Raw genomic sequence first — 27468 nt, 5'->3', positions numbered from 1 at the left:
GTTGTGGGAGCCCGGCCGTGGCCCTCTAGGAGTTTGACATTTGAAAGGAAACTTCTTCACCTCTACGCTCAAGGCATTGATACAATCTGTAACATTCTAGGACTCTGCTTGTTAAACTTGTTGCTGCAACGGAAGAAACTCAAGGAGACAGCCAAAGATCTGATGTTCTTTGCAAAGAGTCAGACAATCCGGTCTTTGCATAAAAGATACAAATAGTTACTTGGTGCTTCCTGTTGATGTGAACCTATAAAAGGAGCTGTTTCTGTGAAATAAATCAGACTTCTCTTCGTCTCCACTCAGGCTTGAGTGTTCTTTCCTTTCTCAATCCTCACTCCCCGACTCAGGCATGTTCGTGTTGTGACGGCTGGACCGCCACAAGTGGCGCCCGAACAGGGACCTGAAGAACAGGGATTTGAAGAACAGGGACCTGAGTATCGAGGGACTCAGTGAAGGACACCGCTGGATAAAGAATAAAAGGAGATCTCGTCAAAAAGAAAGAAGAGGACCTTCAAAAGGAAGGCAAAAGAGGAGCGGTGAGTTTTCTTGTAAATATTAAAAATGGGAGCAGGCAAGAGTTGCATGCTTTTTGTATATATGCTTAAAGATTTATTGTGTGTCAATGGTGCTAGAGTAGGGCATCAGCAATTGTGTAATTTAGTAGAATTTGTAGAAATAGTTCGTCCTTGGTTTCCTTTTCTTTGCTTCAGTGTCTTTCTTTTCCTGTTAATGTCTGAATTGGTAATTTGTGATCCGGATCATTTTGGAGGCAGGGAGGGAGGTCCAGGCAGACGTGCTAGTGGACTCCCCGCAGCAGGGGCCGGAGAGGTCCTTTGCCCTTCTGGTAGGAACTTTGTCTCTGTGTTTATGGGGAGGGAGGTTGATTTTTTTCTCCTCCTCAAGACCCTCTGGTCGAGAGTGTTCTTCTGGTACTGGTTTCGGAAGAGGAGATTAAGGAGATTCCCCGCAGAGTCCCTGGTTCTTCTTTCGGTTTGGTTTTCATAAGTCTTTGTCTTATATTGTTTGGCCTCTTTTGCTCCAGCCTAGGAGTTGCTCAAACTTCTGCTCTGCGACAGTCAGCTGTTAGTGAAAACTAGTTTTGGTAACACTTCTTGTGCAAATGATTAAAATGCGATTATAGGTTTAACTTGCTCTTTTAGATTAATACTGTTCTATTGGCAGCTAGTCAAATTTTAAGATGTAATAATCTAAAAGCAGAAAAAGGACATTTTAAGCTGAAGTTTGTTGTAGAAGGTTAATAGTAAATGAGATAGAAAAATATTAGGAAAGCTATAAGTAAGAGTTGTACTTTTAACATGAAAGGTTTTTGAATGTTCATCTTGTCTTTACCTAAGTATGTAGAGAATGTTTATGGAAAGTATTTATGCTTGCTTGTTGGTTTTAAGTATGTTATAAAAAGTTTTAGAGTCAAGAGTGGAATGTGTATAGTAGTTTCTATCATATGTCTGCTCTTGTCAGACAGAAAATAGTAGTATGTCCATCAGAAAACCATCCCTTTCCCTAAATAAAGTTAAATCACACTTCCAGCAATGTATTTGTTATTATCCTTGTCACTTGGACACAGTACTCAACACCCACAACTTAAAGGAGGAGAAGTTTATTTTTCAGTTTTGGTGGGTCTAGTACATGGTTGGCCTGCTCCAAGGCAGAAATGTCATGGAAGGGACCTAGGGAGGAAAGCTGCTCATGTTCTGGAGGCCAGAGAGAAAGAGGAGGCGTCTGGGACAAGAATACACCTTTCTAGTCATGGTCCCAGTGATTGCCTCCCCTGAAGAGGTATCGCCTCCTAACAGCACATTTTATGGATTAACCCACTGACAAGCACAGTGCCCCTCCATCACCCAACCACTTTCCCAAAGTTCCAACTCTGAACATAAGACTTTTGGGGGACAAGTTAGATCTAAACCATAATAACATTTCATCCCTCCCCCAAGAGGCTCATGTCCATCTCTTTAAGAAAAAAGTGTTGCGTCTATGTCTAAGAGTCATCAAAGTCTTAACAGTGTCAGCATCGCTGAAAAGTCCAAGTCCAAAGTCTTCTCTGAATTTCAGACCAACTCTTAGCTGTGAGCCCCTGTAAAAATAAAAAGGAAAGTTAAATATTTCCAACATACCATGGCATAGGATAAACATTCCCATTCCAAAAGGAAGGAATAGGAAATAGAAATCATACCAAAGCAAGATGGAAACAGTAGGGCAAGCATTAAATGAAGCTCTATTTCCAGCACCCAGGGCAGGTTGTGGTGAAATGTGAGCTCCACAGGACTTGGAAAGCCCCATCCTTATGGCCTTGCTAGTTGGAGCATACATAGCTTCTCACTTGTGCTGGCTATACTTACTGCCTACAGCTTTCCTCAGCTCATGGCCCACATTCCTGTGATCTTCCATATGCTAGGGGCTCCACTGCACATTTGGCTTCACTCTCACGGCTTCACGCACTGCCCTCTCATGGGCTTCTGGCAGGGACTGTGAACCTGTCAGACATTTTTGCCTGGCCCCCCAGGCTTCCTGCAATTTGGGTGGAAGCCTCTGTGACCTCATAACTTTTGCATTCTGCCTACCTGAAAAACCAGTGCCACGAGGATGCTGTCAAGATCACCTGACAGCTTGAGCACTAGCTGGAGCCCCTTGGACCATGGCTGTAGTGGCTCCCGAGTCCCTGGATGGCTGAACTTTGGGATACACTTCCCTAGGCAGCCCTGAATGAGCAGCTTCTCAGGGTCTCTCTTCTCCAATAAAGCTTTACAGTTTTGTAGCTTTGAGCCTGTAGTTTGTTTTATTAAATTCTGAGGTGCTCTTAAAGTGTCTTTCTTGTCCCTGTACAAAATATTTGGCTTTTTTTTTTGGTACCAGGAATCAAACTCAGGACTTTGCACTTGCAAAGCAGGTGGCAGAACCACTGAGCTAAATCCCAGGCCCTGGCTTCTTTCTAAAGCTAATATTTTTCAGTCACCATGTTCTCCTTTGTCCCAACTTTTCAGGTGCTTCCTTCCTGGCAAAGCTGTAAACTCTTCAAATGTTTCAACTCTGCATTTCTTCATGATTCTTACTGTAGGTCTGATTAAAAAGAACTGGCAGTACCTATGCCACAGCCTGAATGCTGGGCTGCCTTAAAATTTCCCCGACCAGGTTAATTAGTGCACCACGCTTAATCTCAATATCTGGCAAAGTCTCAGTATATTAGCCAAATGTAGAAAAAATTCTTGCCAGAGTATAACACACATATAGCTTCTGGCCCAATTGGCAGTGGAGTCCTTATTCCCAACTGGGATCTCCTAAGCCAAGCCTTTACTGTCTGCCTCCCTCTCAGCATTCTGCTTTTCTGAACTCTGACTAGTAGCACACCTCAAGCACTGCTCACAACATTCTGGGGCTTCTCCAACTGGCATCTTCAAGCCTTTCCAAACTCCTTCTGCAAAGAAGTTCCAAAGACTCCTGAAGCATGTAGTCATATATAGTCACAACAGTGATGTCTCTTCTGGGACCAATTTCCTGTACTAGTCATTCTGGCATCATTGAGACAAAATATCAAGCACTTAAAAGAAGAAAGGTTTATTTTGGTTCACTGTTTCAGTGGGTTCAGTCCATGGCATGCCAGTTAGCAGACAGAAATGGCACAGTGGGAGGGCCCAGCGGAGGAAAGTTGCTCACATCATGATGACCAGGAAGTAGAGAGAAAGGGGAGGAACTGGGGAGGAGAATATATCCTTCCAAGTCATGCCCAGTGACCTCTCCTTCCAAATAGTCCTCATCTGTTTTGAGGGACATTTTAGATCTAAATCATAATAAGTATCTTTTATTTAAGTGAGGCTTTATGGATAAGTTTAGCCAATGGATTATAACCAGAGATGGAAAAAGAGCAAGTATGCCTGCTCTGTCAGGAGGATCTCAAGTTTGAGGCCAGCCTGGGAAACTTATCAAGACTCTATCTCAAAGACAAACAACAAACAATCAAGCAAACAAACAAGGTACTCTTGAAAGACATTCCTGATGGAGTGGTGTTTCATCAGATTCCGCAAAGAGAAGCAGAAGCTGCAAGAAGAGACAGGGAAGCACCTTTTGGATAAAGGAGTAATAAATGCAAAGAGCCTGCATGGGAAAGCATGTGACATGTTGATAGCACAAATGTGGCCAGTGTGGCTGGAATCAGACGCACAGACATAGGCTCCCCTTAGGGAAGGATTCCCAAAAGGCCACCAGCATTGGTGCACCCCCTACAAGAGTCAAAGCACTGCAAGGGTGCATCTGCCACAGAATGTACACATGGAAGCAATGCCTACCTGCTCTCTTCCTAGCTCATGCTGCCAGGTGGGATGTAAATGAGGAAAAGTGGCACAATGTAAGGATGCCAAGAATGGAAGCCAAGAGATGAGCTATTGTAAAAGTCTAGTTGATTCTGGTGGCTTAGCATAGGTTGGTGGCAGTGTTGATGGAATGAAATGACTAGATTTGAGATGTACTGTAAAGGAGACAGCAGGATATACCACATGGATAATGAAGAGGAAAAAATTGAGGACATCTGGGTTTTTGGTTTGAGCTCGAGTCAGTGATGATGAATCTGCTAAGAGAAAGAGTAGGGAGGAATAGGTCTCAGGGACAAAACCAACCAGAAGAATCTCTTAGATGTGCTGGGTTTGAGATGGTTATTTACACCTCACAAGAGGTTTCAAATGGGCATATAGATTGGGAGTGGAGTAGCTAACAGGGCAGGGCCAGGCGTAAACATGCTACTATTAGGTATATTTAGAATCATAGGTGAGACCAATAGGGAGGGGACTGCTAGAGAGAAGGGTCTCCAGAGGGAGCCCTGAAACATTCTAATAATTAGATATCTGTAGAGAGAAGGAGCCAGGGAAGCAGACAGAAGGGTTGGCCAAGGATGAGGGCCAAGGAAGAACATGAGAATATTTCTTTCACTGGTAAGAATAAATTTTATTTTACTTATTTATTTATTATTTGAGACAGGGTCTTGCTATGTAGTTCAGGCTGGCCTCAAACCTGCAGCCATCCTCCTGCCTCAGCTTCCTGAGTGCTGGGATTACAGGCCTGGGCCACCATACCCGGCAGGAACTGTACTTTGAATTCTAATCTTTTTCCAAGTCAGTAGTATCGTGATTTCTCTTGATGCTGGGCAGTAGCAGTGAACTGCAGTTCCCAGTCAGCCACGATTGTGAGGAGAGCCAATCGGCGCTCTACCCTGTGCTGTTGTCAGCATTTAACAAAATACATTCAGTAAATTACATGAGATATTTAATCCTTTATTATAAGACAGGCTTTGTGTGTTAGATAATTTTTGCCTAATTATAGGCTAATGCAAGTGTCCCGATCACATTTAAAGTAGGCTGGGCCAAGCCGTGATGTTTAGTAGGTTAGTTGCATTAAAAGCATTTTTTACGTATAATGTTTTTAATGTACAGTGAATTTTGGGAAAGTAACCCCAATATAAGTTGAGGAGCATCAGTACTTAAAAAAAAAAAACTTCCTCTTATCATAACTCACCCAATCTATGTAACTGTTATTGGCAACAGAAAACAAGGGCAGATGTTAAAGGAAGAAAATGCTTGGAGCGGGCTGGGGATTTGGCTCAGTGGTTCTGGTGCCTGCCTCACAAGCATAAGGACTTGCATTGGATCCACAGTACCAAAAAACAAAACAAAAAAACAAGAAAATGTGTGGAGTAACAAGAAATTAAATAAACTAGATGTCCAAGTTCAGCTCACCAGACTTCGTATGGGATTCCCGAACTACTGTTCTTAACTCTTTCTCTACTGGAGGACACACAAGGAAGCAGGACACAGTGGTGGTGATATTAGTGGGGACGGGACAGACCATTTGAAAAACTGTATCTGAGCCTTTTCCCTGCCAGCTCCCAAATTTTGTAGACATTAAATGTGCTTGTGTTTATTGGGTGTGGATCATGCTGGATGTTACATTAAGCACTGGGGATATAGTAGAGAGCTAGACTGGATCCCTACCCTAAGGAGCTTAGGGTCTCGTTAGAGGGGGGGGGACGCTCATTCTATTGAAGACCGGTTGCCTATTGGGATATGGTATCTGCATATATGCACACAGAGGGCACACACTTCACCCAGTTTTTAGGGATTAGGAGAGACTTCCTGGAGAAGATGATGTCGGAACTGAGGCCTGAAGGATCAGAAAGAACTAACAAGAGAGCTTAGTAGGTGCGGGCAGCACATATCAAGCCACAGAGCAGAAAGGAAGTACTGGCGTGTTTAGGGAGTTGTGAATTCTTGCACAACCACTTACTTGCTGAAGCACGTAAATTTTGTATTCGTAAATTTTGTATTCGCGTTTTCAGATTTTTTTCTTTTTTGGTACCGGTGATCCAACTCCGGACCTTGTGCTTGCGAGGTAGGCAAAGGAACCACTGAGCTAAATCCCCAGCTCCTGACACCCCCACCCCCACCCCCGCCCCAGGGCGTGTCTCACTGTGTTGTCCAGCCTGCTTTCTAGCTCCTGGCCTCAAGTAATTCTCCCACCTTTGTCTTCCAAGTGCTGGGATTACACCACTCTGCCCAGCTAAATATGCATTTTTTTTTTTGTTTTGTTGTTTTTTTGAGACAGGGTCTCACTATGTAGGAGAGACTGACCTGGAGCTCACTATGTAGTCCAGGCTGGTCTCGAACTCACAGCGATCCTCCTGCCTCAGCCTCCCAACTGCTGGGATTACAGGCATGAGCCACCACGCCTGGCTCTAAATATGCATTCTTAACAAAATACACAGAAGCCAAGGAAATATGCCTAAAGCAACATTTCCATAAAACAGTATTTTTCATACTTCTGTACTATTGCTATCTTTATAATTTTCAAACTAAAAAGCTAGGGTGTAAAAAACAAGTGCAAGCTTCCTTCCTTCCAACAGTCGAGTTTCACGTGGGCACGGGCAGCCACCCCGGAGAAGGCTCCTTTTTCATAGCTCAGGGTTCCTCAAACTTCTCTCACAGCAGACTCGAGACCTAAAGTCGCGAGGCGGTCCCGGGTAGGGGGAAGTTCCCTTTCTTCTGGGGAGCCAGAGATCCCTTTAGGAGTTGAGCCCGAGCTCCGCCCCACCGAAACTGCTGTGGGCGTGGCCTGGACGGGACTGTGCAATAGCGACCAATGAGATCCTAGGGGGTGGGCGGGACCGAGCGTGGCTTCCGCACCGCCCCCGCCGCCGGCCGGTCTTTTCTCAGCCTCCGTGGCTTTCCTGTCAGGCCCCGGCTGCTTGCTCCAGGGTGGGAAGGTGGAGGGCCACTGCCGCAGGTGAGTGTCCCGCGCCTCTTCCGGTGCCCCGCTTTCCCAGAAACGCCCGGAACCCTTGGTTGGAGGTGTGGTTGCCAACACGGTCTCCGGAAAGCCGACAGGGCCGGGTTTGCTGGTGTTGACTGTGCTCCGGGGTTAGCATTCAGGGCCGGCTCCGTGGGACGCGAGGTTCCAGGGCTGGGCCCCTAGCCTGGCTGCTGCTCCGGGGTCCGACAGGTTCAGTAGGAGGCGCTGTAACTGTGGGTGATTCCCGTTCCAGTGAAGTTGGAGTGCACGCGTGGAGCTAGCTCATCCTGGGATCTTAGCGCCTGCACCCTTGCTGCGGCAGTTGGTTCCCGTTGCCGGTGCGGTGCGTCTTTTCCTCCGCCCACTAGCGGGCTCGTTCAGACAGGGCTGCCTCAGCATCCGCGGGCACTGCGGCCCAGGAAAGCGCGCGCTAGCCTTTGACTTGCTCGTGGAACGAGCCGGGTTGGCTCGTGTTTTGACTCGATCGAATGAATTGGCTTTCAAAGTTAACGTAGCTCTGAGTTTTCTCTCTAAGTGTAATTTCATGTAAAGCAGTCACAATGATCAGAAGTATTGCTTCTGCGCAAGAAAAGTAAAAGAGTGTTGGAAGTGTCCTGCAGAGTCCACGTTTGTCCTACTTGTCTAATGAGAAAATTGAAAGGCGTACAGTTCCGGATTGATTTTGCTGCTGTCAACCTTTGTGGCCATGGGCTCTGTTAATTAAGGTGAAATGAGATAGGATTTCTAAGATTCTTTTTTTTCTTTCTTTCTTGGTACCAGGAATCGAACTCAGAGCCTCGCGCTTGCCAGGCACTGTGCTGTTGAGCTATATCCGTAAAGCTTACATTTTGTAAGTTTGTGCTGAGCTTATTTTGCATCCTGCAGTCTTAAAAGGAATAGGAAATAGAGTTCATGAAAGGGCAACCCAGCCGGGAACAAAGATTTATGAGACACAGAAGTTTAGAGATTGATTGCAGCTTAAGACTGCAGACCGAAAAGGCAGCACCAAGTAAAATTGAACGAATTTTATCAAGAATTAATTATATAAGAGAAACTTAGAAAGTTTTCTTACGTACTAGAATTAGCTCTTTTTGCAGCTCAACAGATAAGGTCAGGTGAAAATAAATGTTAGGTAAATATATAAGAAAGTATAGTAGAAAGGATGGTTAACAATATCAAGTATAGGGAGAATTTTTGGAATTCTTTATATAGACATTTATATTCAGAAAATACTTTATTAAAAAGAAAATTTTGTATCTCATGCAGAAAAATTCTGCATTTATTCTGGATATGTAGAATTCCCCTGCACACATGTGTTTGTGTGTGTGTGTGTATGTGGATTGATTCTGGGGCTGTGTACATGCTAGGCAAGTACTGTACACTTGAGCTATAACTTCAGACCCAGTATGTTTGTTTTATTTTGTTTTTAACAGCTTTAAAGCTGGTGTTTGGCTGCAAAGGAGAGATAATACAATCCTTCAGAGAGACATTAATTTGAACGTCCCATAGCTGTGACTAAGAAAAGTCACTTTTCTTCTTAGGTTGTGTTGCTTCAGTTGTGAAAATCTGGATGGTACTTAATTCATGGGGTTGTAAGAATTAAATCCTGCTGGAAAATGTATAACAAAACCTATTATCAGATATTCAGCAAAGACAGCTGTTGTTACTGTTGTATTCATAATTCAGCAAAGAGAAGCAAGCATTCACTGATTTTTGTCTGACTTAGAGTATGGCCAGAAGAGTAAGACCTAGTGGGAAGAGATCTAGTCGCAGCCTGACCCTGGATTTCTGGTAAGCTTAATCTTTTCCCTGGATCTCTCGCTGAGATGCTGCCCAGACAGTTGGCTGCTAAGGACCCTTCAATCTGATTGTCTTGGCCTGTAAGTCTTGGCATTTCAGCAGAGTTGAGATTTTTTCCTGAAAAGCTACCTTGGAAGTTAGTACAAGCCCTTTAGAGAGAGATAAAAGCAAAGAAATAGATTAGTTTACTGAACAGGGATTGAAGCCCTGTCACAGTTTGCTGGGGTCTGTACAGTTTAGTGGACACAGGCTCACATATTCTAATCTTAGCAAGCACCTCTTCTTGATTGGATGTTCAGCCACTTCCTGAGGCTTCCTGGTTCTCTCATAAGCCAAATCATTCTTTCTTTTACTCTGCAAACATTAATGAAAAGGCCCAACAATAGTAACTGCTCAGGGATCTAACGTTAGTGTTGGAAAGGAAAACAGAAGAGCTAAGAAGTTGTTTTTAACTTTCTTACTAGACAACTTTTAAGCACTGTAATTGAATAGAAAGTATTTTTTATCGTGTGGTCAGGAATGCTGATGCAGGAGTGAATGGTCATTCATGGAAGATGAGTTTTATTTTGACAGTACATCTGAAAGCTAATGAGTACGTGATCCATCCCATGTGATTCAAAGGATTGAGGCAATTGCACAACAGTTGTTACAGTTTAGAATTTACATGATTAATCCAGAGCATTTGAATTTTAATCTAATTAAAAACAATACCAAAACTGACAGAGGGAAAGGCCTAAAAATAGTGCCATGAAACTAGAAAGTTAATGAGGTGGCGTGAGGTTATATGGCAATATAGATCATTTTTTTAAATATTAAAGACTAATTATGATAGGCGTGGTGGCACACACCTATAATCCCAGCACTTGGGAGGCTGAGGCAAGAGGATTGTTGTGAGTTCCAGGCCAGCCTGGGCTACATAATGAGACCATTTCTTAAAAATAAAAACTCCAAAAAATTGGTTATAATCTTATTTCCCATAAACTTTTGCTAGCATTTTGGAGGCTGTCTTGTGTGTGTGTGTATGTTTTGTGTGTGTGTGTCCACGTGGTAGATATATATTCATTATAAATAAGATGACTAGAAATCAACTATAAGGTCATCACTGAAAAGCAGCTACTTGGGCCAGGGAGTTAGCTCAGTGGTTCCACCGTCTGCCTTGCAAGCGTAAGGACCTGAATTTGATCCCAAGTACCAAGAAAAAAAAGCAACTACTTTGAAGAATGATTTAAATGGTCATTGTGTCCTATGGTATAACTTGGTTATCATTTATGTGATTTGGTGATTTTCAGTAATGGCACAGATGCTTGGGCTGCATCCCTGCAATCCTCATTCTTGGTATTCATGTGTGAGGCGAACGTGATAACCGCTACACTACTGAAACCGCTCTCTAGATTTACTATTAATATGTTCATATAGTTTATAACTTACAGTGTTAACCATTATATTAGTTATAATTTAGCAAGGCAAAGAGTTACCTATAGGTATTAAATGTTTTCGAGGATAGTGAGAGGATGGTATGCATGTTTTTGTGGATAATGAAAGGAATTTAGGTGACAAGACTTGCTTTTTGGTACTGAAATTCATAAAACATTTGATGATCTTCTGGTTCTGTGCTCAGGGACCCCACTGATTTGTAACTACTTTGAGTTTGGTTAAGATATACAAATAAGGAAAACTGTTGTTAGATTTATATAGTGTCTTCTCTGAGCTCTTTATACTTCCTCTCAGCTTAAGCAAGCTCCTTGGGCTTGTTGAGAACTGGCATTTTGGGCAATAGTGACTTGTGATAGGCTTCTGGGAAATGTAGACTTGGGAAATTCCTGCACACGTGAAAAATAAAAACATTGGGCATATTTCTTGTCAAAATTATTACAATAAATTAGAAATTTCATTTTAAACTGATAATATAGTTGAATTAATATATATAAAAATGTATTTGTGTTCCTTGTTAATGGGCACAAGGCCAGATTTACCAGATCAGATCACATATATCTGTGGAACACATGTATCATGAATGGAAGGCTGAGCTGTGTCACGTGAGCGTATCACAGTAAGGGAGGACCACGAAGGGGAGAAAATTGGAAGACAACACTTACTGAGTGTCTTTAATATTTATAATATTTAATCCCTACAATAGGCCTAAAGCTAGGCATTTATTCCTCTTAGTGAATAAGAACATGTGCACTACCCATAGTTGTATTAGCTGTTGTGATGATGATTTTTGGTGAAAATATCTACATTGCTGGTTAACAGGAACTTCCTGAAGGAGATAATATGGCTCTGACCCAGATCAGTGTCTTTCCTGCATGCTAAGCTGCCTTGCAGTTAGTGACGTAATATGGCTAAGAGAAGGGAGCTGACATTATCAGAGTTTACACTAGAAGTAGTTTTGTGGTAATTTTAAATAATTGTCACATTACTGCAATGATGCAGGTTTGTAACATTTATCTGCTCCAGTGTACCTGATGCCTCTTCTTAGGGACTCACTAAGACAGTGGCAGATGAATAGCAAATATTTACTGCAGGAAGAAGAAGGAGCCAAGATAAAGCAGACTATCCAGAAAACTGCTACCACCACACTACCCTGAATGCATACGTGCACAACAGTGTTAACCCAGCACAAGACTTCTTAAGGCCTGAGTGAAAATTAAGGGGACTTAATGTTGAGGATTGTTGTAGGGATCTTCAGCCCCAGATGGCACTCTCTGAAAACCAGGGAGTTAGAGAAGAAGCATCCTGTGTGACAGATTGTAACTTTGAATAACCATCTTCTTGTTTCCAGGAGAAAACCCTGTTGAAGACAATGCTTGTCTGATTCTAAGGAGAAGTGACACAATGTCAGCTCTCAACTGGAAGCCCTTTGTCTATGGAGGGCTGGCCTCCATCACAGCCGAATGCGGTAGGCGGCCCTAAGTCTTACGGTGTTTGCAACTTCCTAAGGCTTCCATTTGCTGATTGATGTGATGTTGTTCAAATGTACTAAACAATCTCAGAATTCAGAAATGCCTTCTCTTCATATTGTATGTTTTGAAGACCAAATAGTCATTGTGGCTTCTTACTAGCAGTTGATAGTTCAAAGTGCAGCAGGGAGAAAGTTGAGCCTGTTGACCAAATAAAAGTTATGACTTCTGTTTGGATTGATTCTGTCCCTGTTTCCCTTGTCCTTTTCCCCACTTTGCCATTATTAACCATTTGGTTGTAAAGAGGTTTGAAAAGCTCAAGCATCTTCTCTGAGCCAGATTAGATTGCCTGTACTTAGTAAATCACTCTAATTTTGTATATTGCCCATATTCTATTGTATTTTGACCCCTGTTTATTCTCATATCATTCATTCAATGTTCATTGTTTGAGCAACTTCTGAGCACCAGTGCTGGGATGGATATTTCATTTGCTCAGTTGGCCTTCCAAAGTTTGTTAACCGCTCACCTAGTGGCTTGGGTTCTCTGTGCTAGTGGGCTTTCAGTGAATGAATTGATAAATTTCAGTGAATGATTCTCTCACTGAATAATTAACCTTGATTCAGGAATCAAAGTTACTGTTCAAGGATGGGTTTTGTATATTTGGAGATATGTGTGTGTGTGTGTTACACACATACATATATACATATATATTTCAAATTTCAATGCATATTTATATATTTGGGTTAGGCACTATATTAAATATCTCTACCTGCATTATCAGATTTAATTTTAGATTATAAAACACTCCTTCCTAAGTGAGAAACTCCTTTAGAAAATGAATTTACCTCTCTCAGTTGCATTAAATTTTGGTCTTCATAAACATACAGAATAATAACTTTGGTTTTTAAATGGATTTCTATTTGTGTGAATGATTCTAGTTATCTGTTTTCCATAGCAATGCAGTCTCCTTCAATCTTTTATAGAATAAGATGATGTATACATAACACTATAAAGGAAGAAATTTATGCATTTTTTGGTTTTATTAAACCAAAAAGATTGCACAGTTCCCACTATTTTTTTTTGTTTTTGTTTTTTTGTTGTTTTTTGAGACAGGGTCTCACTATGTAGTTAAGACTGACCTGGAACTCACTATGTAGCCCAGGCTGGTCTCAAACTTGCAGTGATCCACCTGCCTCAGCCTCCCGAGTACTGGGATTACAGGTATGCGCCTCCATGCCCAGCGCCACCATTTCTTAATGTTTCTTATTTTATATGATAGTTTGAATGATCCCTTAGTAATATATCACTCTATATACTTACTGAGTATCTTTTTACTAAGTGAAGTACTCCTTTTTTTTTTTAAGGCACATTTCCAATCGATTTAACTAAGACACGGCTACAGATTCAAGGCCAGAGGAATGATGCAAACTTTAGAGAAGTCAGGTATCGAGGAATGTTGCATGCTTTAGTGAGGATAGGCAGAGAAGAAGGGCTAAAGGCACTGTATTCAGGGTGAGTAACGTGTGTGTGTGTGTGTGTGTGTGTGTGTGTGTGTGTGTGTGTGTGTGTGTATATATGTATGTATATATGTGTATTTTTGGTTTTTTGGTTTTTTGGTACTGGGGATTGAAGTCAGGACCTTGCACTTGTGAGGCAGGTGTGGTGTCACTGAGCTAAATCCCCAGACCTACAATATTTATATTTCACTGTTGACTCTTTCAAAAGAATAGACTTAACCCTAAGCCTTCATAGAGAAAAAGTAAACATTTGATTTGTACCTGAAAAGAGCAATTAGCACAATAGATTTTGATTTCAACTATTTTTTTAAATATGTATTTTATGTAGCATATATTTTGGTGATACTGCTTTTATTATATGTAAATGCAAACAACAGTACAAAAATTGTGTTTGTTTAAAACATCCTGTTTTTCAGTTTCTCACTCTTTGAAAAAATAACCCTTTGCTTTAGCTATTCTCAGTTGTGGTGGTTTTTGCCAAATGAAAATGATGTAGTATGGATAAGAGTTGCACTTCACTCAGCATTTAGTGTACAGTGTTAACAGATGGTGTTCTGTAGGCTCTGGATGGGAGGGTGAGTAAAACATCCATTGGATAGTTTATGTGAAGAGTCAAGAGAAATGAAAGGTCAAGGAAAAAAATGGAGGGTAGGTGTTGATACTTGGAAACTAGCAAGATGAGAACTTGATACCAAACCAGGGTCCGGGGAGCAAAGGCAGGATAGTGTTACCAGACCCCAAGAGGGCTGGAGCCTCTAAGTGGAGGACAGTAGTTACCAAGGGATGTGTTAATAATACCTAGAGACGAGGAAGAAGTCCTCTTTTTCTTTTCCTCCCTCCCTTTTCCTATTGGCTGACGAGCTGGCAGGGGAGACTCAGTGATGTAGTACATAAATGTCAGCCTCTTAGGGGACGGAGAAGGGTGAGCAAGGATGTGGGAGGACAAATGAGGATCAGCAGCCTCACGTTGTCTGTAAGGAATTGTCGATGGAGAATGAAGGTGTGGAAATGGTAGAGAGAGCATCAATCCCAGACTAGGGGGAAGAGAGTTGGATGTTTTTAGGAAAGTTGCTGCGACTAAGAGGCACCAGATCAGACCTTGAAGGATCAAAAAGTGTTAGCTGGGTGAAATTAGAGAGGAGTGGTATTCATATGGGATAGCAGTATGTGCAAGAGAGCATGGTACTTTCTATGAACTGCAGTTAATTCAGCATAGATGTAATGTGGGGATTGGAGAGTAGCAAGAGATTGAGCTGGAGTGGTAATAAGGGGTCAGGACATGGACAGTGTCATGCTGTGCCAAACACAGATCCCAAACGTGTGGCCCGTCACCCCTTCATGGACCCTCCAATCCCAAAGGTTTTTGTTTTTCAATTGAATTGATATTTTATTTATTTATTTACTTATTTTTTTGGTGCCAGGGATTGAACTTGAGATCTTGTACTTGTGAGGCAGGCGCAGGCAGAACCACTGAGCTAAATCCCCAGCCAGAGCTGATATTTTATTGATTGAGATGGGATCTTTCTGTTACCTAGGCTGGCCTTGAGCTCCTGAGCTCAAGCAATCCTCCTGCCTCATCCTCCTGGCTCGCAACATTACGTATTCATACCATCATGCTTGATTCAACCAATATTTAAAAAGTGAGAAATTGTGCATAAAATTCTGAGATTCCATGTTCTCAAGAAGAATCAACATTGTACCCATATTCATTTACATATGATAATGTTGGCTGGTGTTAAGTATGCTTTCTCTGGCTTGTAAAACCTCTGACACAAAGCAGTTGTGTACAGTTGGACTGAGATTGCTTCTCTCATTCACTTCTGCCTATACCTGTAAGCATTTGAGTTTGTTATACCTATGACAGACAGAAGACACTGAAGGTTTTTTCCTTGTTCACTTTTTTATTAGTATATATGTTTATGATGTATAATAAATACATTCATTGGAGGTTTTAAGTAGGAGGACTAACAAGATTTCCATTTAAAAGTTGCCTGGTTGCCATGGGTAAGAAGAGCTGATGTCTCTAGAAGCAGAACTGTCCTACTGAGGCAGAAAAGATGAGAACCTGAGCTGAGGTATTATTTTGGGGGATGAGAGGAAGAAGACAGACTAGAAAACTGTTCAGGATGTTGGTCGGTAGTATTATGAAATCCGCATATGTGAGGCATAGTGAGGAACTATGAGGACACAGGTTAAAGGACTTCTGGTTTTGGCCAGTGTGGAGTTAGAGGTCCCATTTCCTGGTTTAGGAAATGGAAAGTGAGAGTTCATTCTGTGGGAGAAGAGATAATCACATCAGTGTGGGACATTTGACCTGGGGATCTATGGGGATCTCTGTAGGTCATCTAAAGTGAGAATGTAGGAAATTGGACTCGTGTCTTTGGGTCATTGTTGGAAACGGATTTAGGAGTCATCAGTGTTCAGGTGCTAGTTGCAGCCACAGTTGTATATGAGGAAGTAAGGCAGGGGCTGTGTGGAGTGAGGAGAGAAGGTAGGGCAGAATTCTGCAGATCCTAGAGAACACAGCTATGCTTAGGGAAAAGAGGTGAGACAGGGTGGTACCACTGCCTGTGAGGGAGGAGACAGCTGCTAGAGGGCCAAGGGTGGCCAGGAGTAAACATTACAGAGGTTATACAGGGACCACTGAAGAGCATCATTTAATTTATCAACAAAATTGTCACTTGATCACCTTGGTGAGAGGGAGTTGAGGGAGAGGGTAGAGAGAACCAGGATTTAATTGAACCAAGATGTAATTGTAGAGGGAAGTAGGAGGTGCAAAAAGAGAGCTGAGGGTGTAAATGCCACAGGGTGGTTCCCGGTGGGGAGGATTTGATGGGGGTCATATAGGATGGAGGAAAATTTGCTTGTTTTTCCTGATTCTGTTTTAAAGTTGTTTGAATATTATGATGGCAAAGCTTTTAGGGAGAGGAATAACTTGGTAAGTCCCCGAAGAGTTAATACATGAATTTCATAGAGGTGCTTATGGTGTGCCTCGTTTGGGCTAGTTTTCCCAGCAGCTTTGTACTGAGACAGGAAAGCCCTTGCATTTAGTGTAAGTGGGGATTAACAAAAATGAAGATGTTAGGTACATGTCCTGATTTCCTGTGGTGAATGTAATCATTACAAAATACAAACATACTCATAAAAATTAATGAACACATGAATGGACACTTTTGTATTCTGTTCATTTATATTTTCACTGAGCATAAATACGAGGCTAATCTCCCACTTAGTGAACTAGTATTGGCACAAATTTCACTGAACCCACTTGTATTTTTGTTGGATTTTGTATTTTAATGGGTCTCTGTGGATTTTGAATCACTTTTAGATGGTTTTATCCCCTTGCATTTTGGTTCAACAGGATTTCCCCTGCAGTGCTACGCCAGGCTTCCTATGGAACCATCAAGATCGGCACTTACCAAAGCTTAAAGCGATTGTTCGTTGAATGCCCTGAAGGTGAGTGGTGAGTCTGTTTTCCATTTGGGGGTTTTGGTGATGGAGCAGAAAAAAATTTAGGCTTAGATGCATTTCATTTATTACAACAGGGGAAAAGTTCCCTTGTTTTGTGGGTTCATTAAAAATAGATGGCTACATGTTTTACTCAAGTCTAGGGTACTTATTAGTAATTATTTCTTTTTTTTTTTCAGTAGTTATTTCAGAACACATTTTCTTATTCATCATTTTTACTTTAGGAAATACAAAAATATTTATTTACTATAATTAGTTAGATATAATGTATAAGACAACCCTACTGGGGAATACAGCTTCCTTACCTTGTTGGTCATTTAATTCTAGTGGTTTTAGAGCAAATTTTCCTTAGCTTACTTGTGACTTTACTACAGCTAAGGAGAAGTCCAATGTAGAGTCTAAATGAATTTTGCTCAGCTCTCAGCTGAACTGAGAGGAGTATCACAAAGTGCCATCTTTACAAACATTTTAATTAATTGTCCTTATCTTAAATGCCCAGACTAGAGGGTATGTTGTTACCATTTAATCCAACATAAAGTCATGTGAATTATTACCGTTTTTTTAGGAAAGCACTGAGTACGTTTTTTTAGTGTTAAGAGCTCTAAGTTCTGTGACTCTGTGGCAGGTTGGTTCTGTGACTTTGCTTTAATCTAAAGAATTGTCTATCTTTTGCACCCCAGTGGAATGAACTCCAGTGACTATTACATGAGTGGTGAACAAGAGCTTTGAAAGATGCTTTAAATGTCCTTAACTAAATGCGTATGCTTTAAAAACTTTACCTGGCAAATAAATCTCCATGTTATCGCACAGGAATGTGGACCTTTCTAATTCCCCTAACAGATATATCTCATCTTAATTACAGTGACCTGAATTTGCATACAAAACTCATTTGGTAGTTTGTTACTCATGTTGCAGAATGATTCGTTTTTTAGAGATCAAGAAATTTTGCTAAGTAAAATTCCTTTAGCCAGCAGAATTCCTTTTAAAACCTGCATTTTGTTTTGTTTTATTTTGAGACAGGGTCTCACTGTGTAGCCCAGGCCATCCTCAAACTTTCAGCAATCCTCCTGCATCAGCTTCCCAAATGCTGGGATTAGAGACATGCACTATCACACCCATTCGGAAAAATTGTTTGATTTATAAAGAATAAATTAAAGCTAGGTGTGGTGGTGCATGTAGTCCCAGCACTCAGGAGGCTGAGACAGGAGGATTGCTATGAGTTCGAGACCAGCCTGAGCTACATAGTGAGTTTGAACCCAGCCTGAACTGTAAAGGGAAACGAAGAAGAAGTAGAAAAGAATAAGTTAAATAACACATAAATGAGTAATACTAAGATAATATTTTGAGTTACAGAAAGAATTCTATCTGTATTAAAAGTAAAATAATATGTCTATTTACAGATGAAACCCTACTGATCAATGTCATATGTGGGATTCTCTCTGGAGTTATATCCTCAGCCATTGCTAATCCAACTGATGTTTTGAAAGTAAGCTGTGCTAGCTCTTTTAGAGATACATTTCATGTTTTCTTACTGGGAACAGTATTCAGATATTGAAAGTCTGTGAATATAATATGTGCTGTATATATGTGAATGTGTTTATAATGTGTCATATAGTCTTAACTTTTAACTAAATGGATTTCCTACTGATGTAGATGAGCTCAAAAGTGGAAGTCATTTTGGATTTTGTCATAAAGGATTTTGGTGACTGAAAATAAAAAAAATTTAGGCTTAGGTACATTTCATTTATTTTTTTCATAGAAAATATCTCTTGTTATATTGGTCATTAAAATGGATGGGCTACAAGTTTTATACAACTCTAGGTTGTTTATTAATAATTATTTCTGAACATATTTTATTTCAGGAAATAAAAATTAAAATATTTACTTACTGTAGTTAGATATAACACATTATATAACTTTGCTGAGAATGCTAGGAATACAGCTCCCTTAAATATGTTTTGGAATAAGACAACAGAATAACTAATGAAGTCAAGTAAAAATTCCATATAGGTTACTTTCTAGCTGGGAATGGTGGCACATGCCTATAATCTCAGCACTTGGGAGGCTGAGGCTGGAGGATTGCTGTGAGCTTGAGGCCAGCCTGGGTTACGTAGTGAGTTCCAGGTCAGTTTTAACTACATAGTGAGACCCTGTCTCACCCCCCCCCAAAAAAAAAGTTACTTTGTAAAGCCTCTCAAGGCATTCCCTCCACCATCTTTATTATTTTACTCATGTACTCTGCTTCTCCCTGTGCTATGTGCTTAGCATCTCAAATGAGTAAGAAGAGGACCCTACCCTCAGGGAGCCTTCAATATAGAAGGAGATTCTGACAAACATCGAGACTGTATTTAGTGTGTTGGGTACGCTGTAGTTATTCGTGTACTACAGGGAACATCTAGCATGTCTGAAGAGAAGTATAAGGCATTTTCTGCTATATGTTTACCTTGTATTGGGGTAAGAGAAATATATACACTCTCTTATTCACTTCTTAGACGTATCTCAGGACTTGTGGAAAGGCAGTTCCTATTTTTTCCCATGTTAGTGTGTCAGTAACAGATTCTTTTAGAAGTTAGTGATAAGACATGAAACAAACCTAAGGTACCATTTTTTAAAAAATGAAAAATTTTTTTTCATTCTTCAGCCTGGACAACAGAAGACCCTGTGTTTTTGTTTGTTTGTTTGTTTGTTTGTTTGTTTTTGTACCAGGGATTGAACTCAGGTCTTTGTGCTTGCAAGTAGGCGATGGAAACACTGAGCCAAATCCCTGGCCCTTTTTTTTTCATTCTTAAGGCAAAGAGCTACATCAAACATTTTCTTCATGGTGGAATCTTGGTCATGTGGATCCATGACCTTTGTGAAGTTCACTAATAGTTCAAGTGTAATGACATCATGTGGCCATCATGCGGTCTGTTTGCCTGCATACTTTTTGGTTCTGCAGGTTGGCAGTAGTGGCTTGGAACAATTTAAGACCTATACCTGCCTGTGCTTAATGAAGCCAAGTCTCCTGGATAAGTCTAAATTATATTAGATCTTTAGAATTACCATCATTCTTTTCTACTTAGTAATCTATAGGGAAATACGCTGTTGCCTTTCCTTCCCAAAAGACTTTATTTATTTATTTATGTATGTATTTTTGGTACCGGGGATTGAACTTGGGTTCTTGTGCTTGTGAGGCAGGCGGCAGAACTACTGAGCTAAATCCCCAGTGCCTCAAAAGCCTTTGAGAAGTATTAATTTCTTCTGAAAAACTAAAGAGAATGACATGAAAGTAGAAAGGGAGCTATTAAAAAAGAGAAAAGGGACCAGAGGGATGAGGGGATTGTGTAAGAGAAGGTAGGGAGGGGTGGATATGATCAAAGTATTTATTATTTCCATGTGAAAGTGTCACAACATATTTCCTTATATTGTTCAATTAGTATGTGCTAATAATGGTAGTGAAGAAAAGTACTATTTTCACTTATTTAAAAATTAATTTTTGGAGACCTAGTGAAATACCATATGGAGTTGTTTCTGGATTCTACCAGGTGTTTTTCAGAGATTCCAGAGTTCCTAAAAGCTAGTCCTTATACCTTTTAGTCTACTGAGGACATTTTAAAGTGACATCAGTGTAACATTTATATTACGGTTTCTTCTAAGGGTTTCTAAACAATAGATAGAATGGTTTTCAGATGTATTCCATGGTGGTGGTGGGGAATGTGCTAGTTCCTTTCCTTCTCATGTTGCTCTTTAATCTCTAGATACGAATGCAAGCACAAAATAGCACCGTTCAAGGAGGAATGATAGGCAACTTCATTAACATTTACCAGCAGGAAGGGTCAAGAGGACTCTGGAAGGTAAGATTGAAGAACAAGTTCCACTGACTGACTTCTTGCCATTTTTCTTTTAAAATGCGTATATTCCATTTTCATCAGTGTATTTTAATCCAAGTGGCATGATTGAGTCAAAGAGTGAGATGATTTCTTCCTCCCTTTTCCTGTAAAATGGGAATATATGAAAGAGACATGATTTTAAAGTATTTTTATTTTTGGTACCAGGTATTGAACTCAGGACCTTGTGCTTACCAGGCAGGTGTGGTGCTGCTGAGCTACATCCCTGGCCCTTAGAATATCTTTTGAAAAATTCATGTATGAGAAGTTTTGTGAAAGTTGAATACTTTTTTTCATTTGTTTGATTTTTTTTGTTTGTTTGTTTGGTTAAATCATTATGGAGGTTTCCAGATTCTACTTCCACTGAATGAATGATCAGTATGGTTTCATGGCTCTAAAGTGAAGTCTGTGGTACTAGCCAAGCGCTGATGTAGAGCACTCTTTCCTAGAATTTCAGTGACGTGTCAGTTCATAGAATATCACCCTGTATGAGCCCTCAGCGTGACACAGAAACCAGAGGCTCTAAGAGGCAACTTGTCCTGGCCAGTGTCTGGCCCAAGATCCACAGTTAGTGCCAGAGTGAGAATTAGACTGGAGCTTTTGCGTTCTTGCCTCCACATGTAAAATTTGGTTGTAGTTTGTGGAGAATCTCTGCATTCTACAGAAGACTATCTGAATCATTTTTTTTTTTTTTGGTTTATATTTTTATGCAGGGTGTGTCCCTTACAGCTCAGAGAGCTGCTATTGTTGTTGGTGTGGAACTGCCAGTCTATGACATCACCAAGAAGCATCTGATTCTCTCAGGCCTGATGGGAGACACTGTATATACCCACTTCCTGTATGTTTATGGATTTTTAAAGAAAATTAGTATTTTATGTATGCATAAGTTTAGGATGGAAATTTGGTATAAAGTTATAGAAATTTTAGATAAAGTTTATTATAAAGTATTATATTTTAATACTTGAAAAATTGTAACACAGAAGTGAAGCAGATCAAAGCTTTTAGCCCTTCACTTAGGTAGCTAGTGGTAAGAGTTTGTTCTGTACCTGTGTATACAGTATGTCTACAAAAGTATACCACATGAACTTTATTACAAAAGTAAGATTATCCTTTATTCTTTTTGTTTTGTTTTGTTTTGTTTTTGAGACAGGGTCTCATATGTAGTTGAGATTGACCTGGAACTCACTATGTAGTCCAGGCTGGTCTCGAACTCACAGTGATCCTCCTGCCTCAGCCTCCCAAGTGCTAGGATTACCTGGAATTACAGGCGTGCACCACCGCGCCTGGCCTTTATTCGTGCTTATTTGCATTTTGTTTTTGTTTTTCTAATGCTGAGGATTGAGCCTAAGGTTTTGAGCATGAAAGGCAAGCACTACAACTCAGCTATACTTTCAGCTCCTCTTATCTGCTCTTTAAAATTTAATAATATATTCTTTTTTTTGGTATTGGGGTTCAGACCCCAGGCCTTGCGCTTGTGAGGCAGGTGATGGAACCACTAAGCTAAATCCCCGGCCCTTAACAATATATTCTAAATGTCTTTCCATGTCAGTACTTAACAGACTTACTTTATTTTAGTGGCTTCAGATTATCACATTGTCTGAACACATAGATTATTTAATCCATTGGGACTGACTTTTCCCTGACTGGGGCACTTGGCAAAGTGTGCAGACTATTTTGATTGTCACCACAGGAGCACTATGACACCCAGTGGGTAGGGGCTGCAGCTCCAGCTAACTGTTTCAGAATTTCCATAAAAAAGAATGATCTATCTGGGCCAAAATAGGTGTAGTACAGAGGATGAGAAATCTTCTCTGAGTTAACTGATACTATAATTCGGGCCAGTTAAATTGAACAGAGTTATTTAAGCAGAAAAAGTCAAGAACTGGGTGTAGGCAATACGTATAGCCAGATGTGTAGGAGCGACATATAAATGGTCCGTGAAATTCACTTAGGATTTTTCAACTTTTCAGTGGTGTGAAAGTATACCCATACAACCATTCCGTTTTTCGCTTTCAGTACAGTAATCAGTACTTTATGTGAGGTATTCAATCCTTTACTATAAAATAGGCTTTATATTAGATTATTTTGCTTAACCATAGTGATCTGCATGTTTAATATATGCTAGACTAAGCTTTGATATTATGAAGATTAAGTATATGAAGTAAATTTTCAATTTATGATGTTTTCCAGTTTGGCTGGGTTTATTGGGACGCCTGATGCATTTCTGCATTTGCCTCATTTGGACACATTTTGACAGCTTTCAGCCTCTGACCAGCTGAATGTCTGGCTGACACTTGGCTACTTGTTACAGAAGTATACTCTCATTAGATTGTTGATACATTGAGTTGGATTACAGTTAGTTATATATGGAGACAGTTTTAGGCTAAATGTAATTCAGTTTAACAATACCTAATGTAATTTTTGATAATCTTGTAAAACTGAAAGTCTACTAGAACCTAGGACCCATAGTGGGCCATTACAGGAAGGACGTTCTTTTCTTTGACCTGTAGGAATGATATGAATTACTGTGATACCTGCTTATACATAAATAGATGGGCTAGAGTATCCTTGTAGGATGTTCCTTCCTTTGACTTTCTGGAGCCTCAAAAGTATTGTTAGCTGTGACTGGAATTTATAAGCCAGTATAAATCAGTGCTGATGTTTAAGAAGCTTGACTAGCTCTCTAGATATGTGTCCTATTCTTGACATATTTCGTGTTGTTCCATCTTACTTGAACATAGTTTTGGGAGAAGGTTGTTTCTTGCCTTGATAGTGGTAGTTGTGGCTGAGTGATGATTAACATTTTGGATTTTTTTCTTAATGCTCTCTTTTACACAGCTCAAGCTTCACCTGTGGTCTAGTGGGAGCACTGGCCTCAAATCCTGTTGATGTTGTGAGAACCCGTATGATGAATCAGAGAGTCCTTCGAGATGGCAGATGCTCTGGTTACACAGGCACCCTGGATTGCTTGTTACAGGTAAGAATGAATGTCTTCTGTGCAGTGTTGTGAAAGATGTGTGTGTGTGTGAGTGTGTGTGTGTGTGTGTGTGTGTGAGAAAATAAATAACTATATTTTGCAGCTATTAAAACTAGAATGAAGCTACAAGATCCCAATGATGTACCAATATAGTGTAACTATATTGTATACCAAAAATGTACCAATAAACTTAAATGGGGGAAAAGAAAAATAGGTCAGTCTGACAAATATTAATGCACTTGACATATTAGAGGAATTTAACCCTTTTTTCTTTTTAATAGACATGGAAGAATGAAGGTTTTTTGGCTCTGTATAAAGGATTTTGGCCAAATTGGTTGAGGCTTGGTCCTTGGAATATCATCGTATCCTTTTCTGTTACAGTAGATGTAAAAAAAGATGGAGCTAAAGAATATTGTTTGTATAAGCATTCAGAATATTCATTTCTATCTTACATTCTTATCCTTTTGAGTTCCTCTGGTTCTAGGAAATAACCAGTTTCTGTTTTAAGAAATATAAAGTCTGTTCTAGACACTGTGGATCTTAGTTTAATGATAATATATTAAAAGGTAATATATCAATACAAATTTTTTATTAAATTCTGCTCTGGAAGTTGGTATTTATGACTTCAGAGAGAGGGAGGGAGGAAGAGACAGAGATTGATTTTACCTCCCTTGCTGCCCTTCAAAAGATTGTGGTTGACAACAGTGTCCAAGAATGCTTAATGTAGAGACTGCCTGATACTAAATGGGAATTAGCTCTTTGATTGGTTGACTTATCTGTGTTTTTTCATTTATGCCAAAGTAGGAGACAGGAAAAGTTTGATAGACATGAAAAGGCAGTATTAAGTAGTAATAGCTGGGTGTTGGTGGCACATGCCTGTAATCCCAGCACTTGGGAGGCTGAGGCAGGAGGATTGCTGTGAGTTCAAGACCACCCTGGGCTACATAGTGAGTTCCAGGTCAGTCTCAACTATGTAGTGAGACCCTGTCTCAAAAACAAAACAAAACAAAAAACCAACAACAACAACAAAAACCACAAAGATTTAGTAATAATTGATTTTTTTCCATCCTCTTAGTGCTCTTCATCTGCTCCTCCTCCCTTCCCAAGGAAGGCGTCATAGCAGAAAGCCTAGAGGTGTTTCCCAGGGTTTGCTGACTATTTCTCACACAGCAGCTTATTGTTCTAGAGTCTTTGCAGCACAACAAAGTCACACAAGCTAATGAATGTGATGCTGAGATTAGAGGATGTGCAGACTGTGCTGGGATCTTTCTGTTCTAGCTGACCCTGAGCAGGCTTCAGGGAGAGCCTGAGAAAGTTAAGAATGGCATGCTCGATACTTAATCATGTCCGTGGCAGGGTCTCCCTGTACTTATTTGTTAGTAGGTGTACTAATTTTAGGTCTGTTTTTATGTGTCAGAGTTGGGAAGACATTTTCTTTGGCCGCCTTAACCCATAACTACAGTTTTTTGTGACATATGAACAGCTAAAGAAATTGGACTTGTGATGAGTCAAGGCTGCATGAGACACCCCTCTGAAAATGCTGTCTTCTGCAACAGTAGAGCTTTGGCATTTCTCTCTGCTTCTCACTGCTTGGCTCATCACCGATTCTGAGATGGGAGCAACAGATGAAGAATGGGATTAGTTCAGACTGCTGCGTGTTGGTATCAGACGCCTTTTCGTCAGTGTTTATTGGCCTAAACTAACATCTCAACACTAGTCCTTACCATCAGAGTTCCCTTTGATATCCAACATAATATATGAATGGTATGTTTCTTACTAAAGAAAACCAGGAATGGATACTGTTTCCTTCAGGGAGAGTAGCTCCTGATGCCTCCCAGTTTAGGGGGCAAATGTCAGACTGCTCTAACAAGTTCATAGAAATTATGTAATGGAACCTCTAAGAGGGTGTACTGTTTCTGAACAGCTGGGAGCTTTCGCTTCCTGTGAGCTGAAGACTTGTTCGCGGAAACTTGGACTTTTTAAGCCTGGGTATAGACAGTGCAGGGAATAGATCCTTTCACTGCTTTATGATTTCCTTTTTTTGTCAGGATCTTTCACTTATAATAAGTGATTTTTTAAGCCACTGAAGATTTAACCTTTGTGAGGAATTGTTAGTGTATTAATACATAAGTTAATGGGGGTGTGATGTGTTGACTTCAAAGGTTACAGTATATTGGTGGGAGATGTTTTCAAGCAGCTTGGCTTCTATTTTAGGTAATGTTAGTAATGCTCTGAGTTTTAGTGAAGTTTGTCATTTTTCGGTCTATAAAATAGGGATAGTAACATCTATTAAGGTAGGGATCAAATAAAAAAATAGTAGGCAGAGCTGGGCATGGTGGTCCATGCCTATAATTTTAATACTGAGAGGCTAAGGCAGGAGGTCTGCAAGTTCAAGCCCAGTCTGGGCAACTTACTGGACTTAGTGAGACCTGCCTCAAGAGAAAAAATTTAAAAGTGGCTGAGAATGTTGCTCAGTGTGAAGACCCAGAGTTCATTCTCCAGTATCACTAAAAAACAAAACAAAACAAAAAACCTAAAAAGCAAGGGGTGCACTGTGACGTGAAGAGTGTGTTTCTATCATTTTTACAGTTATAATCCCCAAACAGTCTACATAGGTAGGAGCAAGTTGTATTATCATGGGCTTCTCACAGTAATTGTGAGTGAAGCCTTTTCTTAAAGGCTTTGTTAAAGAAAGAATGCTGTGTAAGTGAAGGTTTTAATAACATTTTCCTTTGCAAACTGTTGGTAGTGAAGAATTGAGTTTCCCAGATTTCTAGTTTTTATTTTAGTTCGTGTTGTATCTGTTAATGTTTCCTGTCTTGGATACCCTAGTTCATTTGGTAGAAAATACTTGCTTGAAATTATTATTATTATTTTATTATTATTATTATTATTATTTGGCTTTTTGGGACTATGTAGTTCAGGCTGGGCTTGAATTTACGATGGCTGTAGTTCAGGCTGGCTTCAAACTCGAGCCAATCCTCCTTCCTCAGTCTCCCAAGCGCTGGGATTACAGGAGCATACCACCATGCCTAGCTTTGCTTGAAATTTTAAAGTTGTGGTTTTTTTTCAGTGCTAGGAATGGAACCCAGGGCCTTATGCATGCTAGACAAGCACCCTACCAACTGAGCTGTACTCCCCAGTCCATTTCTTTAGTGCATCTGTTTATCTAGCTTCTGATAAAAGGTATGTGTTTTTCTTGTTTGTTGTCTTCTAATGATGTGGAACATCATTTTCCTTCTTGTCTTCATCTTCTTTTTGAAGCAAAAGCTGTCTCCAAGAGCTTTCTATTTTTAGATGTCATCCCAGGAAAGTGGATATATTTACTTGGGTCTCTTCAAGGGTAACCTTTGAGAACCTGCTTCCTGGCAGGCCACTTATATATAGTGTGTGTCTGCCAGATCGATTTCTAGTTTGTGTAGGCCCTGGGGCTTCCTCCTCCTTGAGAGTCTTTGTGCATCAGGCAGTTTTCTTCCCAGCCATTTTCACTTGTCTTCTTTATTAATGTTTCCTTTGAAAAAATATTCTGTAAAGCAGAACTTTATTTCCAAAAGTAAGAGCTAAGACATCATAAAGAAAAAAGGTCATTGGTGGTATTAATCACCTAAGGAGTAACATGAAAGATCCCTTCTCCCTGGCTGGCACTAGATGGC

General features: G+C 40.3%; 1 protein-coding gene across 5 annotated transcripts; it reads left to right on the top strand.

Moving 5' to 3' along the window:
- Positions 1 to 502: 502 nt before the first annotated feature.
- Slc25a30 (solute carrier family 25 member 30) lies at positions 503 to 26186 on the top strand. 5 transcript variants are annotated; one of them, XM_010637040.2, is made up of 10 exons: positions 503 to 533; positions 11870 to 11986; positions 13352 to 13499; positions 16866 to 16960; positions 18373 to 18458; positions 20710 to 20805; positions 21552 to 21676; positions 23677 to 23815; positions 24097 to 24177; positions 25278 to 26186. In XM_010637040.2, the coding sequence occupies exons 2-10, from the start codon at positions 11923 to 11925 to the stop codon at positions 25317 to 25319; spliced, it is 876 nt and encodes a 291-aa protein (XP_010635342.1). In that variant the 5' UTR covers positions 503 to 533; positions 11870 to 11922; the 3' UTR covers positions 25320 to 26186. The 5 variants fall into 5 exon arrangements, with proteins under 5 accessions (XP_010635342.1, XP_010635341.1, XP_010635343.1 ...); XM_010637039.2 differs by lacking the exon at positions 503 to 533 and adding an exon at positions 7183 to 7281; XM_010637041.3 differs by lacking the exon at positions 503 to 533 and adding an exon at positions 9057 to 9078.
- The last annotated feature ends 1282 nt before the right edge of the window (positions 26187 to 27468 follow it).

Source organism: Fukomys damarensis, unplaced genomic scaffold (assembly GCF_012274545.1).
Source record: "Fukomys damarensis isolate Sample0158 unplaced genomic scaffold, DMR_v1.0_HiC HiC_scaffold_38, whole genome shotgun sequence".
NCBI classification, from domain to species: Eukaryota; Metazoa; Chordata; class Mammalia; order Rodentia; family Bathyergidae; genus Fukomys; species Fukomys damarensis.
This window is presented reverse-complemented; position numbering and strand designations above follow the sequence as displayed.